This window comes from Rhyacophila brunnea, unplaced genomic scaffold (genome assembly GCF_057557595.1).
Source record: "Rhyacophila brunnea isolate RB1 unplaced genomic scaffold, BYU_Rbru_1.0 scaffold_2, whole genome shotgun sequence".
Taxonomy (NCBI): Eukaryota; Metazoa; Arthropoda; class Insecta; order Trichoptera; family Rhyacophilidae; genus Rhyacophila; species Rhyacophila brunnea.
The window spans coordinates 58,636,669-58,656,665 of NW_028232859.1; the positions used below are offsets into that span (position 1 = coordinate 58,636,669).

At 34.7% G+C, this 19,997-nt stretch overlaps 1 protein-coding gene across 1 annotated transcript in view; it reads right to left on the reverse strand.

Moving 5' to 3' along the window:
- The window catches only part of bib (MIP channel family protein big brain), a 272,918-nt gene extending 252,936 nt beyond the window's left edge, over positions 1–19,982 (reverse strand). The window contains exon 1 of the mRNA XM_085946992.1: positions 19,537–19,982. Within this exon, the coding sequence (XP_085803118.1) occupies positions 19,537–19,864 (328 nt within the window). The 5' untranslated portion in view covers positions 19,865–19,982. The remainder of the gene's footprint in view (positions 1–19,536) is intronic.
- Positions 19,983–19,997: the final 15 nt, after the last annotated feature.

The window sequence follows — 19,997 nt, forward strand, 5'->3', positions numbered from 1 at the left end:
TGCTGCTATATAATATATCCTTTCAACGCGGACGGCACACCTGTTGTACACTAATTAATTGGCCATTCTATAAAATTAACATGTTATTTAAATGAGGTAATTAAATAGTAATTAAATCCTCCGCAGTAAATAAGATGAGATATTTTTATATTTAATACATATTGTGTAGGAATCATAGCACTCAGCATTACATGGGTGACATACTTCAACATGTATGTTTTGTTGTCAAAACAAAATAATAGAGCGAAAACGATTGTCTCTTGTAATATATCGACTGCATTCGTATAAATAAGAAGGATACTCCATAAATCCTCACTTACTCATCGAGTCCGTCACGCGACACACTACTATCGTCACGAGTCCGTCACTCGACGCACCACTCTAACATTAGACATAGTCAACCGCCATTTCACTCGAGTCCAGTCTCCCAGTTCATTGATATAATCAATCTCCGATCACATCGATCTCACCAGTACATGCGTACTCGCGATTATAACCTCACGCTGTTATCTATATTATTATTGTATTAATTATTTATTCTTGTAACGATAAATAAACTATCCTCTCACAACATACAAGACACAACGACTTTATCTTCACACACCTCATCATCCCCTAACAGATATAGATGTTTAAAAAACGTACAAATTACCGCTCGGTAAAATGCTCGAACGTGTCATCCGGTTTCAATGATATTCTTCCATCTTTCATTTGAATACTATGTTCACGGCTATAATGCATACGTACAATTTACATGTTACCATTCTAGATGGCCGAAGGAAAAGATATTACCTCTAGCGAAATAAGTACCACCAAAGCTGACGGCTCAATTGGGATTTTTCTACCCAGCGTGAATGAACGATAGGGGTTGGGCTTCCGCCCCCGGCTGTTTCCTTCCTGCGACATGATTGTCAATATATTACGCCTATCTCGTGATAAATATGCACAAAAAACGCCCGAAAACCTACGCGTGAGGTATCATAAGGAAGTAATGGAAATTATATATTTCACTTGTGAAAAGTGAAAACCTTCGAGCGGGGAGGGATGATTTCGAGACTTTGAAGCTGAAAGGACGTTAGTGGGAAATTCGAAATAGGAATTGTATTGGTTTCTTCCTTTGGAATGCATGATACAGCATTAGTTAGGACCATTGCATACGCCATACAATGTCTAAAAACTGAAGTGGGCGCTTTTTCCAAAATAAAACTGAAGATTCAAATCTAACTAAAATCTTCTATAATAATTGTCCTTTTTGCAATGTAGGTAGAGTTAATTTTACTATATAAATATTATTTTACAATAAATATCAGGCGTTATAAGTCTGATAGAAAAAAAGATGTGCACAAATTAACACAGTTTGCAAATTGACCATTATTACAATGCAGGTATAGATCATTTTTGCCTCGCTTTTTTTGCATTATCCTGTTTATTACGAAATAATAAAATCTATATAAAAAAATATGACAGACGTAAACTTTGTCTATTTGAAATGTCAGGGGCATCAGGCGCGCACACAAGAGGGAGGGGGTGTCGGTAAATGATATATTAACTTTTTGTCAGGACCTCATGACTGAGGATCGTGATGCGGCTCTTCTAACAATACCCTTTTCAACGAGTTGACCTTACTCCACTGTTCACTGGAAAATCGGTGGCAGTCATAAATTGATGCAATTACTATATGGGGCATCCAATGCTCGCTTCAATATTCAACAACATAATATTATCGTAATAACTCGTACGTGAATACCCTTAGTTATACCTACATGTCAGCTGCTTATATCTAGTCTCAAAGTACAAAATGTCTGGGTATGGGGAATGTATTTGGAAAATTGCCTTATTTCGCGGCAGCCGAAGCGACGCGAAGCCATATGTAGTATTCGAAGTACATTCGTGTAAGTCAGTGGCACCTGCTAAATTTCCTCATGCCACCTTTAAAATTATTTTAAAAAAATCACAACGGACCGGCCTCAAACCATTTTTTATTTTCCACTGTGCGCGCCTGCGGATCATAGATCGATTGAAAACGCGGTAACTTTGACCATGCCATTAGCACGGTCGTAGGACGGTTCATCCTTGTTTAATTAAAATAATATATAGCACAATAAAATTATATGTTCAGGATTGCAGATTCTCTGTTTATTATATTTGTCACGAATCACCGTACTAAAAAACAGTTAAATCGTCACTCGGATGATGTACTTTGGGACACTGAAGGTGACACTCTAAGTAATATAGCATTTTTTTAAATATCCCTTGCTCCCCTTTAAATCAGCCCCTTCAATTTGGTGGAAAATGCGCGGAACGGAAGACGTGTGTTATTTATGTGAGTTTGGGGACAACTACAGTGGAAAGAAATCACAAAAATTACTTTTCTGCTACAAACGCCATGTTCCTAAACCAAACCACGTGCTACAGGTATAGGTAAATCAGTCAACAGTGGCACCACGGGTGAATCGCATGTTCAGTAGCACAATGCCAGTTTCAATGATAGTAAAGATTACCAATACACTGCGAATCTCTTTTGCTGTGCCCATTGTGAAACTGTATAATGATTTACCCATACTATCAATACAAATACATGATAAGCACTAGAGGCGGCAACAGGTTGCGACAACACTAATAATTACGTTCTACCAGTAGTAGGCTGTAGGTCAGGTGTTCATTGCTAGAATCATACCACGGAGTGGGGAATGTACGCAGACTTTTTGGACTCCGTAGCAAGTTGCATCATATCGACACACTCTACAATGCGCGTGGGGATGTCGCATACAAACGTTATGAGAAATGCAGTCCGCAGAGTGTGGTTACCACACTTATCACCCGTGTATATGGTCAATGATCGTGTGCAGATACGTACGTCTAGTAATTTTGACACGATATTAAAATTGATTGAAGAATCAAACCCAACGATGTATCTTCTTCCAGATGGAGCCTTTAATTAAATTTCTCAATAGACATCATTCTCCTAACCAAATATCACGATGACTTTTATTGCTTTTAGTGGTTCTCATTTACCTCATTTTTATCTTTCAACATTTTTGAACAAAACTTGGAATTTAAGCTTTTCAACTGTGTGATTTCTTTTTAAAATATATAATTTTATATTTAATCAAATTTAAACTGGTTTCGTCGTTAAGACACTCTAACTTATGTCTCGGTGTGTGCGCATAGTGCCTTAAGATTCCGAAAGGCGAAACCCGGGTCGCAAAAACGACTCAAATGGAATAGTACAAAATTTAAATCCATTACAATTTAAATTTAAATTCTATAAAGTCTTCGTACGATAGTATCTATTATTATTATTTAAATAGTGTTATAAAAAATGGTTCTGAAGGGTACTGTAATTTAATTTCTAATTTAATTAAATTGTGTACTTTTCTAATTCAATCGTTTTTTGCGCCCCAGAAAACGATTCAAAGTAAAGAGTACTTAGTTATAAAACATAAATCATCTAGAAACTATTGTAATGTTCATTTGTTTAATAATAATACATATTATTAATAATATTGTACTATTCATTTAGTTGACGGGGAGCGCAGTGTCTTGACATGGCTTATTCCGAAACTTGAGGGACAAACTACCAAGAAAATTAATCGCGCTGTTAGTTCCAACTCCCAATGCCGATTAGATAAGGAACTATCCGAGTACCAAAAAGAGGGTTTGCAAAGCCGAAACATATTACACGAAGCTTATCTCTGCCTGTATAGAGAATTCCCTAGTAATTTATTTAATCCCAGGGCATAAATAATCCCTTAAACGTATTCATGTTTTCCCCAAAACATAAGCCAAGAAAGGGACCAAGAATTTCTACCGCAATTATTTATTTTTTCCACGGAATTTTATGAGAATGGTACTTGTTTTATTTACATAGTCCTGCCGCGGGGAGAAACAATTAAAAACGAATTTATAAAGGGTGGACGGAAGCGTTTTAATGCGTGTTGAAATGCGTGCGTGCTATATACCAAATTAATTATTTAAGATTTTTATTATATTTTACGATTGCTATCTAAATTGAATAATAAAAAGCTATTAATGTATTCACAATATCAATCAACTTTTCCTTTAGTGTTTTGTTATTAATATTATTATATTCGCTAGAAATTGTATCCACACAGCGCGGTAGGGAAATGTGTATGCAGGGCATAACGCATAATGATTGGATTATCATACCTGCCGAAATAACCACAAGATGTTGTATAGCCTTATTGCTCCACGCAGGCGTTCCCCGCTTACTGGGTTCTATAATTCTTGCACTACCGTGGAAGGTTCGAGAGGAGTCCGGTGGGGTCAAAACAAACGCAATGTCTTGTGGTTTGTATCGGCGGGTAACTTTAGGAAACAAACGAAGGTATGCGGTGCAATTGAGCTTGCTAAAAACATGGTAATAGCAGACACATAATACACAGATTCAGTCATCAAGTGGTATCCAAACGGTAGATAGAAAACGTCAGAAATGTAGACCTATACGCCACCAGATCGTCTTAATAGTTTAATTAAGAGATATGAAGTGGCAACACATCGTTTAAGACTGTAGGATAGGTAGAATCAGCTCGAAGAAGCCTTGATAATAATGACGGTATGCTAGGTAAGAAATAAAAATGACGCGTACACCTTGACACCCAGTAAGTTGGTCTACGCCCTACGGAATCATAACCTGGACATTAAAGAGACAGGTCATCAGAATTAGGAAGACTAGAGGTTTTTGAGATATGGCTGCATTGGCGAACGATGAGGATTTTTCTGAATCTTCTCACTCTTCGTGTCATCAATGAAGAGGCTTTAAGATGATGTCAATAAGCCTAGAAAACCTCAAGAATGGCTGCATATTTTGGCTATATTTTCTGCAATGAGAAAACGATATAATACAACTCATAATGAAGGGAAATGTGATGGTAGAAAAGGTGTACATACTGTACATGGCCACCATAAGGGGGGAGCTGATAGGGCCCTAGCTTGGGGGCCCGGGCTCAGAAGGAGCCCGGCGTGGCGAGTCGACCAGATAGTGAGAGAAACACACATCACAAATTTGCTTTAATAGAAAAAAGTGGCCTACGGCGCTATTTTCCTTCAATATTTTTATTATTTTAAATTATGTATTTGTACGATACAATGCTTAATTGCATACTGACACTCGACAACTCCATTATTCAAATAGATGTATTAAAGATATATAAAAAAAACACTAAATATACACATTAATTTTACCGCGTACACTTTTTGGAAAACGCTTCGGTAGAGCGTTACACTGTATTTATCCTTAGCGATAGGTAGGGGGGGCCGCCAAAGATCTTAGTCTGGGGGCCCACTTCAGGATGTGGAGCCCATGATACTGTAATATGGTCGCCAACCTTAGACAGAAGACAGCACCACTACAGGTGAGTTCACGTGACGTGATTGTAATGTATTTCTAGCATTATTGTCGAACGTTGGAGTGCTCGAAGGGTGATAAAAATGTAATAAACACTACACGACATGGCATCAAGAATTAATTATCGCGAATGACTTCAATCACAATCTTCAACTTTCTGTCTTCTTTGATAACTTATTATGTGTAATCTATGGGTAGTTGCGTTGTTCCTGATTTAGTTTTAGAAATAATAAAGTTAATATATTTTTATATTTTTGAATTTAGAACTTTATGGCTTACCGGAAATTCAGCCGGTGTCCCGCCGGTCACCCCTATACCTACATATAAATAGGTGTTACTTACTTCTTATGGAAGTAAAAATATATTGCATATTATATTTTCTCTTTGAATTTCGCTATCAATAGGCCGCGATCTCTCTCAAATCTCAGCACTTATTCACGGAGCTTTATACTGTACCGTACAGTTTAATCTCACTTCGGAGGAATTTTATTTAAATGCACGCATTTTGGGAAGCTGTCAGTGCTGTTCTCCAAAAACAACAAACGGCTCGCAAAGGTAGATAAAATATACATATTTAATATAATAATTGTATAGCTCCCATAGTATACCATAACAGTTTAGAAAACTCGCTTATGGTCCTCCAGATGCGAATTGAAAGTAATCCTTCGGGTCTAGGATGATTCGGCGCCGGGACAACTGAGCGCCACGCAATCGAATGAAATTCGAAAATAAACAGACGTTCGTGAATTATAGGTACATAATACTATTACATATTTATATTTAAATTAGTAAGTATATTATTATTTAATACTTAGTGAGAATTTAAATATGCAACCGTGTGTGCATATGTTTAAGTTCCACCAGTGGCGAAGGGTGGAGGTAGGCTATTAACTCATGTAGTGCTGACAACGCGACTAGCGCGTTTGCATTAATTGGCCATTCGATATAATTAACATGATATTTAAATGTGGTAATTAATTAGTAATTATCTGGTCAGCAGTGAATGTATTAATATCCGACAATAGTGTACGTTAAACTTTGTCAGTCATATAATATATTTGTTTTTATTGAACTAAGACCACAATTTACAGATTGTGTTGGTTAGTTTTTAAAAATAAATTTCATCAAAAGTCACAATCAAAAAGCCACACCATAATAGTTTTGGTATGCTATGGATGGACGATACGACAAAATAGTGCACACTTTTTCATTCATACTTATTTTTTGTCTTCGTTGAATTAAGAATAGATAGGTACGTATTACACATGGTATTGGATAGTTTCTCTAAAATTCATTAATCCCTGCCTTACCAAACAAACCATTATTGATAAAAAATATTATTCTATCTATAAAATACCGAAAATTATGTATGATTTAATGTCATAATTTTAGATATTATAATATAGATAAATGAATACTTTTTGACTATTATCTATTATGGCTTGGTTTTAGCAGGGTTCAATTTTAAAAACTAACTAACATCATATGTAAATTGTAATCATAGTTCAATGAAAACAAATACGTATTAATGACAAAGTTTACTGTGCATTATTTATGTTGGATCTTAACAGCCTATCTCCACCCTTCGCCACTGAGTTCCACGGAGAAGAGAGTTCTTTTATTTTTATATAAATCCTCAGGCATAATTCTCAACCCGCAATAAAAACATTATTTTAAGAGCAAAATGAATTAAAAGTAGGTACTAAATGGTAGATACTGATTAAAAATTCCCCGCCTACTTTCAATATCAAATCGTAACGAACGTTATTTATTTCATTCGACGGTGCGGCGTCCAGTTGTCCCATTCCCAATCCTTTAGACTTTAACCGAATAAAAAAAAACAAGTAAATGTAGATTCAGTGGGTTGAATGATTTACTGAAATCATAAATCCTATAATATAAAGCCTGTATTTCACGGTGATGGAAACGAGGTGGAAGGAAAAAATAATTGTAAAACAAAACCATTACTATGTTTTTTTAACTGCTAGCGAAATGACCACGATTCATACACATATAATCAAATGTATTGTCAGAGAGCTACTAAAATGATGTAAATAATAAGAAAATAATTGTATTATTATTCAACAGCACAGAGCAAAGTATTTATTGTAGATCTTATCAACCGGTTTGCGAGCCCTTTGTAAGAGGTCATCACCGAAAGAATCCCGTTAGACCTGTCATAAAAAATATCTACCCTCCCGCGTAGAGCCAGAGTACTGCCAACATTTCCAACCCTCGGGGATGAAATTTCCATACACCGGTCCCGCAGTCAATTCAACTCGGGCGACAATAAATCCCGGACGGTGCGTGAGTGTATGAAGAAGGCGCGCCCAGTTATTTATGCCCTTTTGCCCAAAAGAAAGTTCTCAAGTCATTGCTTTGGCGATGTATGAGAGGGCGTTTTCGGCGGAAGGATCCAAACCAAACAGTTCACGGGTCACAAGTATTTAAGGACGTAGGTACTACTGTAAGCTCTCTATTGTGTATCAGGGTTATTGATGGAAGGTCTGATAACACGGATAATCTTAGAATATTATGTAGGACAAGTTAACCTTCTGATTCCCAGGAATGATTTTTTATTAGGTATTAATAAAATTAATGCATCACTCACATCCACCACGTCATAATACACTATACACTAAGCAATAGAACAACACAAGAACACTATGTACACAAAATATTTCATTCTGGCCATAAAGAAAATTAAAGATATAAATGGAGGAACATAATTAACCACACATCAATGCAACTAACCCTCCCAACCACCTTGTACAAAAATAAAACACTTTACGAGTCAATGTTCCCTGTAAGGTGTGCGCGCACATATCTACCAAGATGTGTCCGCACACATGTTTTCATCCTCCGCACAGTCCTCACACAAAAATATTGTAAAATAAAGTTTCCTTTGCCAGATTTTAGTTTTGCTCGAATGCACGAAACCATCACATGCACAATTTCTTCGACTTAATGGACAGGAGAGAGAATAAATAATTATTGAAAAAAATCTAAATAAATTATTCATTGTATAAACAAATCATTAATTTTAGTGTCCGAATTAAACTCATTTATAATAATAATATAATATTTTCAATACACTAAAAGTGATTATGTTGAACAAAAACACCCAACATACAAATATATAGATTTAATATAAATATAAAAAAACTTTCTGCAAGTTTAGTATTTAATATATTTTATCAATGAATACTTTTTTTATTTACTTCAAAAATTACCTTTGTTAGTGTTATTATTATATAGAATCACTGAAATTAATAAATACCTTAGTTTTCATGATATAGGCGTTGTCGTGGAACTATTAGTCGTTTCGTATAATGAAGCAGACAGTTCTGATCTCAAGGACAAACACCATCAAACTCCAAACAGAAAACTTTTGATTATAGAGAGCCTGTAGTTTCCTGGTTTTGATACTACGTAGAACTTCTCGGTCCTTCCCCATTCGAAAACAATATATAGAATGTTACATTCTCTAAATTTGTGAATTATTCGTTGAATAAAACAAATGGTTATAATATTTAAGTACTTGAAAATACCAATTTTGGTGGAAAAAGTATTTTTTAGTACTCAAAGTAAATAATTTATGAGGATTAAGGGGGATGCTTATACTATCAGAGGCGAAAAGAGGCACCTAACGGAAAAATACGAAGCTTGCAATTTGAGATTTTTTTTGATAATTTACAATTTCAACTGTAGTAATTAATAAATATGTATCTGAAAACACTAAGGAGATCTTTTATTTTTTTTTTTAATTCAAAGATAAACTGGCAATTGTAAAAAAATGTAATAAAATGTGAATTCGTTGCAGGGTCAAATCTTATTATTACATTATATTTTATGACCATATTTATTATTAAAATTTAGTTTATTAAGTTTTAGATTTTATGTGGTGTAGATTTTTGACTAATTCATCGTTTTAATATTTTTTATATACTATATAAAAAATATTAAAACGATGAACTTTAAATTGAATGAATTTTAAAAAACATCGATTTAAAAAAAAATATAAATGTGTATAACTTGAAATCCTTTTTATTTATATCAAATTTTATTTTAGGCATGGTCACAATATTGAAGCTCGAGTTGATATAAATAAAAAGGATTTCAAGTTATACACATTTATATTTTTAGAAAAATCGATGTTTTTTAAAATATATTTAAAAAATATTAAAACGATGAATTAGTCAAAAATCTACACCACATAAAATCTAAAACTTAATAAACTAAATTTTAATGATAATCATGACCATAAAATATAATGCAATAATAAGATTTGATCCTGCAACGAATTCACATTTTATAACATTTTTTTTACAATTGTAAGTTTATCTTTAAGTTTAAAAAAAAATAAACAATCTTTTTAATGTTTTCGGATACATATTTATTAAATAATACAATTGAAATTGTAAATTATCAAAAAAAATCTCAAATTGCAAGCTTCGTATATTTCCGCTAGGTTCTCTGCTGGCATGCGTCTCCCCCTTAAGTATGTGATATATAATATAGTATTTTTTCTGTAATTAATATACAATATATCCAATTTGAAGTATATAGGCTTAGGCATTAGGGCGAACAATAATAAATGAAACCATACAGCAAATGGAAAATGTTTTTCTAACATAAGGGTGTATTTTTTAGAATAGGACAATTTATTCCATTGTACGCATATCGCAGTGGAAATGACACAGTGGCAGGGAAAAAAGCACGAGTAGGCATTCGATAAAAATTGGGAAATTCATCGCTAAAATATTGTTTGCGCAAAATTCGGTCAGTTTCTTTTATTTCGTTTCCAGAGGCTTATTTTTTTTTAGAATTCAAAGTGGACGTGATGTTCCATTTTCAGTCCAGGACTTACTGTTTTTAATTATTAAAGGCATTCATTGAATTTACAAACGGACTTAATCCAAATAATTAAATGATTTGTAGCAATCGGGAGGGTCGGGATTTAATTTTATTTACAACGGGTTTATGTTTAATTTAGATTTTTTTTAAATACTGACGCGGGTTTCATTTAAATGGGGTAAAATTATTGTATTTATAGCATTCACGTCAGAGTCAGAACGAAATGTCACGTAAAACGCTTGCATTCTGACGGTGTTCATTTACAGTATTGAGTCATGGAACTTTACTTATGATATATGAGGCAATAAAAATATATAAAAAAACATAGGTTAAACCACTTATTATTTATATTAATACTATCGACCGAAGGTACTTGATGGAATTTGAATTGAAATTCTAATGGATTCAAGTTATGTATCTACCATTCCATTTGGGTCGTTTTTTTGCGACCCGGGTTTCGCCTTTCGGCATCTTCAGGCACTGTGTACACTCACCAAAATGCAAATAAACACTGACGGTGTATGAAATAGTACAAAACTTAAATCCATTCGAACTTATTATTTAGACAAGTGAAGTTTGTCTTTTAAAACGCAACACGCATTCAATATTGGTAATATTTGAAGATATTCGGGGCTTTGTATTTCTTATGTTGAATGGCTTGCCCCTCATTAAGGTATAAACCAAAAATGCCGCGAAAGTGCTGATCTATGACGACTAGCTTTCATCTTATTAATCTATTTTGTGGCAGGTGACATCCCGAAAGCCAACAAATTTAATTTTTATTGTACTTACATTTCGCCATAGTATTGTTCACCATGAGCTGACGTACCGGAAAGAGATGGCCGTATAGCATTGAGATAAAAAAAGTGACGGTTTATTCATCGAGCATTGCAAATAGTAACAATGTTCCAATTGTATTAAGTAGATTGTATTAGAATAAAAACATTAACTTTATATCGATTGGTATCAAATATCTGATAATAACGCTGTCATTACTATAAGATATTTTATAGGTACGACTTGAAACTTAAAACACCTGCTTACCATAATTTTACGATATGACTGTATTTCTAATTTACTTACCTACCTATTTTCTTCTGTACTTCCCTTGTATTCCAGTGGGTTTTTATTACGTATTACGTGTTTTATTTAGACATGACTTCCATCTCGATTCCGATACAACATCACACGACGGTCTGTGATACGGCCAAATGCATATGTACAATTTTCAGGAAAAGTAATTTTATATTATCTCGTTAAGCAGGTAGGTATGTAAAATGCATTCAATTACAATGTCGAATTGGGTAAAGAACTTATTTATATGACGTACCCAAAAACTTCCTGCATACCGTACACAGGTGCTGGGTTATGGAATATCCACACATTACCGACCCGTAGGCCTCAATTGTAGCTGTTAATTCATTGTTAATACGTTAAACCATATTTAAAGATATTCCCATTAATTGTTTTCGGCAACCAGGTAAATAACTCGGTTTATTTATAATGTCAATATTTTATATCTGACATAACTTCACCATAATATTATAATATAGCAAATATTACCTACACATAAAACTTATTCAGTGAAATTACTTAACCTATTGTTCACCATTATCAGGAATGAGGTAGGTAACTAAATAAACATTTTTTTACTTCTTACGTAATAAATGACGTTGTGAACAAATTATTTTATCTTATTTATAGAAGATTTATATAGTATTATATCTTCATTTGCAAAAGTAAAAGGGCGATAAGTCTAAAATCAAATCACTACTTTTCAAGAGAGCCAATCAGATTTTTTGGTAACTTTGTTTCTGTATGGAATTTAGTTATTGAGAAATGTTGATTCTGTTTGTGTTTTTCTCATTTATGCATACATTAATAATACATAGTGTTAATAATCAATTGACAAGTTTAGTGATAACTAATTCTTTCCACAGCAAAAATCTACCGTTTGACAGTAAATTTGTCGGTCATTATTTTGTGAAACCATCCATTTCCGATGTGAATTTCATCTTCTCAAGTGTTGTCAGCACGTTATGAAGACAGCATATATTTTTAATTGTGCGAATAGTTTTACCCTAATAATAATGATTAATTTGACATATTATTTAAATCATTTTTCAAATTTTAAAATGTTTCACTCTTCACTTTTCGCAAAAAAAAATGTTATTTTTCGGATTTTACGATTTCAGCCTTTGCGATTTTGACCCAACCCAACCTAATACATTCACACCGCGTAAAAATAAACAATAATGTTTATAATCAACTAAAGATTTAAGAATGTAACATTCTAATTATTGAACATACATAATTTTGGAAACACTTCTGAGAAAATATATTATATCCAACAGAAAAATCTTTTTGAAAAAAGTAAGACTCCCCACTCCGCAGGAAACGAACCTGCATTTCTCGGGTATTGCGCCCACGCACATGTACCACTATGCTAAAGGAGTCATACTTAATTGTGACAAATTTTAACTAATGGTTTTTAATACTCTGGAATACTTAAAGCGCTTCGGTGAGTATTAAAAGCATTTAGATAAAATTTGTAATAAGATGATTTTTGTAATTGTATTATATTGATTCAAATTAATAAATTGTTATTCGGTATTTATCAGTAATATAGGGTGAAATGGGTATCTACAATTTTTTTCCCATAAAAACTCAATTTTTAACTGCATATTTTTTTCGCTTTTAGTACATATTATTTCAATGACTTTAAGTGCATGTATATAAATCCACCCCCTACTTATACTATTTTGTCAGAAGTGTTTTCAAAATTATGTATGTTCAATAATGTTGATAATTTGGTAGTGTAGTTGTGCGTATTATAAATAACTCTCACCAGTATAGGGTAACACGGTAGCTAGTACATAACGCAGTTGTAAACAGTTTACTTCTTCCTGTGAAAATGTGTTGACAATAGCAAACAATCGTCACGTCTCGAATGTTTGCGAACATCTCTGCTAATCCCCGTCTAATCCCATTGTTGAATGTATTATTTGTCACTCTTAATGGGGAGCGCCAGCGGATTATCCAACAGCATTAGCTGCCGTAATTATTACAGATCGGTGTACTCCTAACAAGGCCTAGTTTCCAAGTACCAGCTTCCAGTTTGACAGATAATAATAATATGTCGAAACCTACTTGGCGCTGCCTAAGCCAGCAATAAGATGGTTGTTTGTCAAATCATTATTGACATTATTTCTCTTAAGACCCCTTGATCAAGAACATAACAGCATCATATAGATAGGTATAATAATAACGTGTCCGGAAACTTGTACTTTTGCAGTTGCCGTATTACACTTCACCGTGAAATGTTGTATCGGAAATATATGACCGTATATTAAAGACCGTCCAACGCTAGGGACGGCAGGTTATATGAAAGTATGGTGAAGCCGGCTAGTATGGCGAAAAAGTATGGTGAGGTGGGCTGGTAATCAATTTGTGGCAAAATTTGAATGTTAACATTATATTGTATGGGTACATTATAATGACCAAAGTAAATCCTCTGTGATGCCCTGATTTTTTTTATCGCGTCGCTATTTTTCGTAAGTTATCGGCTATTGTTGGCCTGCTTCATTCAGCTGTATGAGAAAGCCGAATCCTTACCCCTCTTTTAATTTAATACCTCTATGGTCCAACCTCTTTGGTCGTATAGTACTGACATAAAATTCATGTCTAAATAATACACGGTTTTTTTCGGTTTACACTTTACAGGAAGCTAGCAACAAACTAATTTGGAAAATAGCCGATATACTGGATTATTTATTAGGTTAGATTAGGTTTTCATTCTAGAATTCATGAATTTTGCTAAAATCAGCTATGAAAATTGAATTAATTGAATCTAATAAAATTGGAGACCGTATAGAACCTATACGCTCATCTCATTCCGATAGAAAGCTCACGGCGAACTATGCCACGGTGAAATGTTTTACGTACAATTTACATGTAGGTAACCTAATAATTTGCTCTGAGGTATCGACAGGCTCCCTGATACTAATTGAATGAAACATTTTTTTTAGTTTTGTACCGTATACTTTCTAAATTTACAGAATACGTACATGTTTCATATTAATATATTATATAATACTTATGTATATACCTATATATATATATTTCACAATTTTATTATTTGCTGCTTGTCTCACAACAATTTATTATTTGCAATTTATAATTTAAATCAGTCGTCTTCAACCGGTGATCCGCGGACCGGCGCCGGTCCGCAAAAGCTTTCATCCGACTATTATAAATACCACTACACGATTCGGATATTCCCACTAGATATTTTGGTATATTCCACACTTCTATCTATTTATATTAGTTTTCATTTCTGGCTGATACTGGTCCGCGAAATATTTCTCCTATGTTCGCCGGGCCGTGGGTGTTAAAAGGTTGAAAAACACTGCTTTAAATTATTACACATGCCATAGCGTCTAAATACACCTAAAGACCAAGGCGATTTCTCGCTTTAGATTTGATATAACTAGGACGTTCGTTACGATGTTAATACAACAAGTAGACGATACTCTTAACATAATGTTGTTATTGCAGATTGAGAATTATCATGTCTGAGACTTTATAGAAACATAAAAGAACTCTCTTTTCGTAGGAGCTCAACCATAAGATGCACAATTAAACTATCATTTACATGTGCATATTTAAATTCTCATAAAGTATTAAATAATAAAATAATATATTAAATGTTTATTTTAAAGTATGTATAATTCACGAACGTCTATTTACGAGGGTGGGTCAATAATTCCTTAGAAAAAAGCATTAAAACAGTTTTTATTTTTGTATTTTTTCTTTATTTCTCAACATAATCTCCTTGGAGCTCAATACACGTGGTTAGACGTTTCTCAATTTTTTTTAAACCGTCAGAAAAATAAGTTTTCGGAAGGTCCTCAAAATAAGCATTTGTCCGATCGATGACTTCTTCATTTGAAAAAAAAACGTTGTCCACTTAGCCATTTTTTTAAGTTTGGGAAAAGGAAAAAGTCACTGGGGGCTAAATCTGGCGAATACGGTGGGTGGTCGACCAATTCGAACTTCAATTCTTCAATTTTAGCCATTGATCGTAAACATGTGTGAACACGGGCATTGTCCTGATGAAAGAGGATTTTTTTCCTGTTTAAATGAGGCCGTTTTTCTTCAATCTCGTTTTTTAGCTGGTCCAATAAAGATGCATAATAATCCCCTGTTATTGTTTTTCCTTTTTCCAAATAGTCAACGAAAATAATTTCACGTGCATCCCAAAATACAGTAGCCATAACCTTACCAGCTGATTTTACGGTTTTCGCCTTCTTTGGACATGGTTCGCCTTTCGCAATCCACTGCTTTGACTGTTCTTTCGTCTCGGGAGTATAGTGGTGTATCCATGTTTCATCTACAGTCACAAAGCGACGAAAAAATTCATCCGGATTGCGTTGCATGAGCGACAACAGGGCTTTAGAGGCCACCACCCTATTGCGTTTATTGTCGACTGTGAGCAAACGCGGCACCCATCTTGCAGAAACTTTTTTCATGCCCAATTTGTCATGTAAAATAGAAATGACGCTACCTTTTGAGATCCCTGTAACCTCAATTATCTCACTCAACTTTAATCTTCGGTCACTTAACACCATATCGTGGATTTTATTGATCATTTCTGGTGTAGTCACCTCTACAGGACGTCCTGAGCGTGGTTCATCCTTTGTTGATGTACGACCACGTTTAAATTCATTTAACCAGTTATAAATAGTTGCAAGTGAAGGAGCAGATATGCCGTGAACTAAATCCAACTCATTTTTTATTTCCTTTGCTGTTAACCCTTTTATATTAAAATGTTTAATAACAGCTCTAAACTCAATTTTCTCCATTTTTGTAAACAAGCAAATTTTTTTTTTAAATGTACGAAAATAAAAAACAACAACCCGACCAATCTGATTGAAACTTCGCAGCATACTGAATCGGTAGTGCCGCTGCATGAAAACAAACCGCTTACAGTACTAGTCGCGCCACCTGTCGGCTTTTCTAAGGACTTATTGACCCACCCTCGTATTTTCAAATTTCATTCGATTTCGCGGCGCCCAGTTGTCCCAGCGCCGAATCGTCCTAGAGTCCGTATTAATCCGTTCTGTGGATATTACTCACCTACGAAGTTAATTCGTAGCAAATAGTTCTACAACCTCTGGCAAGATCAAGGCTCAATCGCATACCTATTTAATTTTTATATTTAAAAAAATAATTCAACTTTATTGTACAAAATTCTAAATTTCCCGGCGAGTCATGTCATAGGTACAAAAAATGTCATAGGTTCGCCATTTCTGCCCTAGTAGGTATATTCTCAACATCGTCACATCGTAATCCAGATGTATGTGGAAAGTAACGTATCCCAAAACGCTTCCGATAGAGAAATAAAATTGCTCAAAATATAAAAATTCAATCAGCTTAATATGGCCGAAGCCTCCTTTGGTGCGGTCCACTTAAATCGACGAGGCTGTATTTTTCGGAGGACAGACATGAAAGGGGGAGGAAAAGAATGGGCCCGGAAGGAAGCAGAGGAATAATACACGCCATTGAGCAGCGAAATGTTGATGGGGGGGGGGGGTCGAGAGCGGATGTGGATGTTCCACGGCGGCACCAAAGCCCTTTTGTCCGTCTTCCTCTACGACCTAAAGACTTGTAATCCTATATTTATATCTGAATTGGGCTTTTGTCGATTGCTAGCTACCTATATTATACTTGTTTATGGTTAATCGAAAAAAACGAGGCAGTAAACGAGGTTAGTAAAAATGTAGATAATTAATTATAAATAATATAGTATCAATTTAATTCATGCTAGTAAACTAAGCAACTAGTAGTGGAACTTCAAATTCTGATCACTAACTGAAAAAATGATTAGGGAATTAATTTTCCGGAAAGTAATATTATATTTTACAGCCACGACGGCCGCGTGGCCTAAGCGCCGGTCTGTAGTATCGAGGGTCCCAGGTTCGAATCCTGGGTCTGGCAAGTACACATATTGTTTTTCAATTTGCGTTATGAGTCAGAGTATGGACCTAATAGGTTGAGCAAGTGGCTGACATCCATTTCTCGTAAAAATAAAGTTAATACAAACCTCCACTCTGTGGAGGACCTATGATCATATTAGGATAGGACATGGAATAATAAAATAATAATAATATTATATTTTACCACGTTTTTCTTAGCTCGTATTCTTGTTTGTCCGGTGGTTGTTTATCCAGTACAAATCTTGCAATCGATTTTTAACTAACTTCCCGACTAGCTGGACATTTGAAACTTTTAGAATATATCATAACACGATGCCAATGCATTCTTTTAATACTTTTGGCCATCTTTAAGTAGAATTGAATTCATTTTCAGTTAATTCTGTTTTGTATGAAAAGTTATTTCGGAAGAAATCCGTAATCCAATCCACTATTATTGGTTGCTAGGGGTCTGGGGTCCTAGCAACTAAGTTATTAATATATACGTGCGTTACTATGGAAATCAAAATGACATTTCAGTATTCGATGTTTGTTTGTTTTTTATTTACTTCATATCAAGTACAAGTTTGAGCATATTGAGCATAATAATTGAACAGGAAATTTAATAACGTTGTACTCGTATATAAAAAGTTATTGTATGTAATTATTTATCTTGGGTTTTATGGTGGTCAGGCCATAAACTATCCTACTTCATAACTTCGGTCCATGGGAATGGCATGTACATTTCTATTTATTAATCTGTTATCTCCATTCACCCATAGATTACATAAAATACCTAAATAATTAGTAGTTTTCCCGTTTCTCGGGAGGGACTGGAACCGATCTCCCCCCCCCCCCCCTCCCACTTGTGTAAGCGCCTTTGGGCACCTACCTTAACTACATCGATTCAGATAACAAATTTTTGAATCCTTTGAATCGTTGAACCCGGTGGATGTACCTTCTTTATATCGAAATACTTGTTAATTTACTATTATAAACGAAAGTCGCAAATAAGAATCGCGATTTATTAAGGTAGGTACTATAACAGCTATAAATAAAGGTTTCGATTAACTTATTTATTAGGAAAAGCCTTTACCGTGGGATTCGTCAATAAATTATTATCCGTTTAGGTTGCATATTAAGAAATTTACCAGAGTAAATACTTTCAAAAAATATTGACTACGGCCTCGTAAAAGATCCGATTGATTTTCCAAAGAAAGTGCCCCTATCCCGTTTTATTTATATTCGTTAGCCTCCACGAGAATTAGATAAACTTTTTTACGGGGATCGTTGAAGTTATTTATTTATTTAGTATATTACTCGCGCAATATACGGCGATCAATGGTGCGAATTCAGAAAGGCGGATAGTTAAAGAATAAGGCCTACTTCGGGTAAACAAAAATATTTTTTTCGCAAAACTTATTGTTCGTTGTATCTTTCATTTCATGTTCGCCGCATTGTTAATTTTTGACTCTTTAAAACAGGGATTCTTACTTAACCTATGGACCATAATATTGAGATATAATAACAAAAAAATATATAATGCATAGGAAGAGTTGTTACTTCATAACTTTGCACCCCCGGCTCTAGGATGACAATGATATAATATATCCTAAAAATATGTTCTTAGATATGTTTATCTATTTTGTACTACATAATTATTAGAAGTGAATATCATTTGATCTAATTTTATGCGAGGTAATCAGGCAAAGAAGCTTATCAGTGTTGTAAAAAGTGCAAAAAAAGGTGCAAAGTTATAAAACGCGTAACCACTCTAGCATAATGTACAAAACAAACATAATTTTAAAACAGTTTGGAAGTTATTAGGAAATAATAATTGCAAAGAGGTAAAAAAACTGTCGACTTTGACTATGAAAGCTAAAAAAGCTCTTATAATTTTGGAAGGGCTTGGGTTACGAAACCAAAATTATTAATAATTACCCTAATCTGTGTCGTGACCCAAAATATTTTTACAATAGTTTTGTCGTAAATACCTATAAAATAAAAATATTCTTTGATTTTTTTAATTTGTGAAATGCGGGCGATAACAGCGTGAAGTTTTCTACAAATGAATCTCCAATGCGAAATGACCTCTTTTACTTCGCTTTCATATAATATGTGGTTACGTCCATATATAGGTTTATTCAGCGTAGGTATTTCTGAAGTACGTATAGGTTCATTTACTACGAATGGTGGCGGTTTTCCTTGAAGATAATACACAATAGCAGGTTATCTCATTGCGAGGGGCCTCCAAACCTGTCAGAATCGCAGAAACGCGTACCTCAAATCGCCAGTGATTATGAGTAAAACCAAATGAAATATAGAACTTCGTCTTACCAGAGATGTGTCTGAAGCAATGCGTGAGGGTAGCAGCGGCGAGTCCAGCTGCGAGAGAAGCGGCCAGCAGGGCGAGTGCAGGAGGAGCCCCCGCACCACCGCCGGCACCCCCGGCAGCGCCGCAGACCAGCACGACATAGAAAAACGTCGCCAAGCACTCTGAAATTACCGCGCGCCACAGTTCGAGAGCGCGGAGCTCAGCTTTCGGCTCCATGGGCGCAGCGACCAGCGCCGGGGTCGTCCCTCGCATCGCTTCCAGCTTCTCCATCAGTCTAGCGATGTGGAACTCAACTCCTTGGTCACCCATGTGGAACGTTTCGTCGGTCATTTTCAAAAAATATAGGCTTGTGATTCAAACCCAAGTTTTTTATATTTTATAGTTTTTATTCTGGTGTATTTTTGGTTGACCTACACTTTATTAAAACTGTAATCATAACACATAGATAATAATTTATGATCAA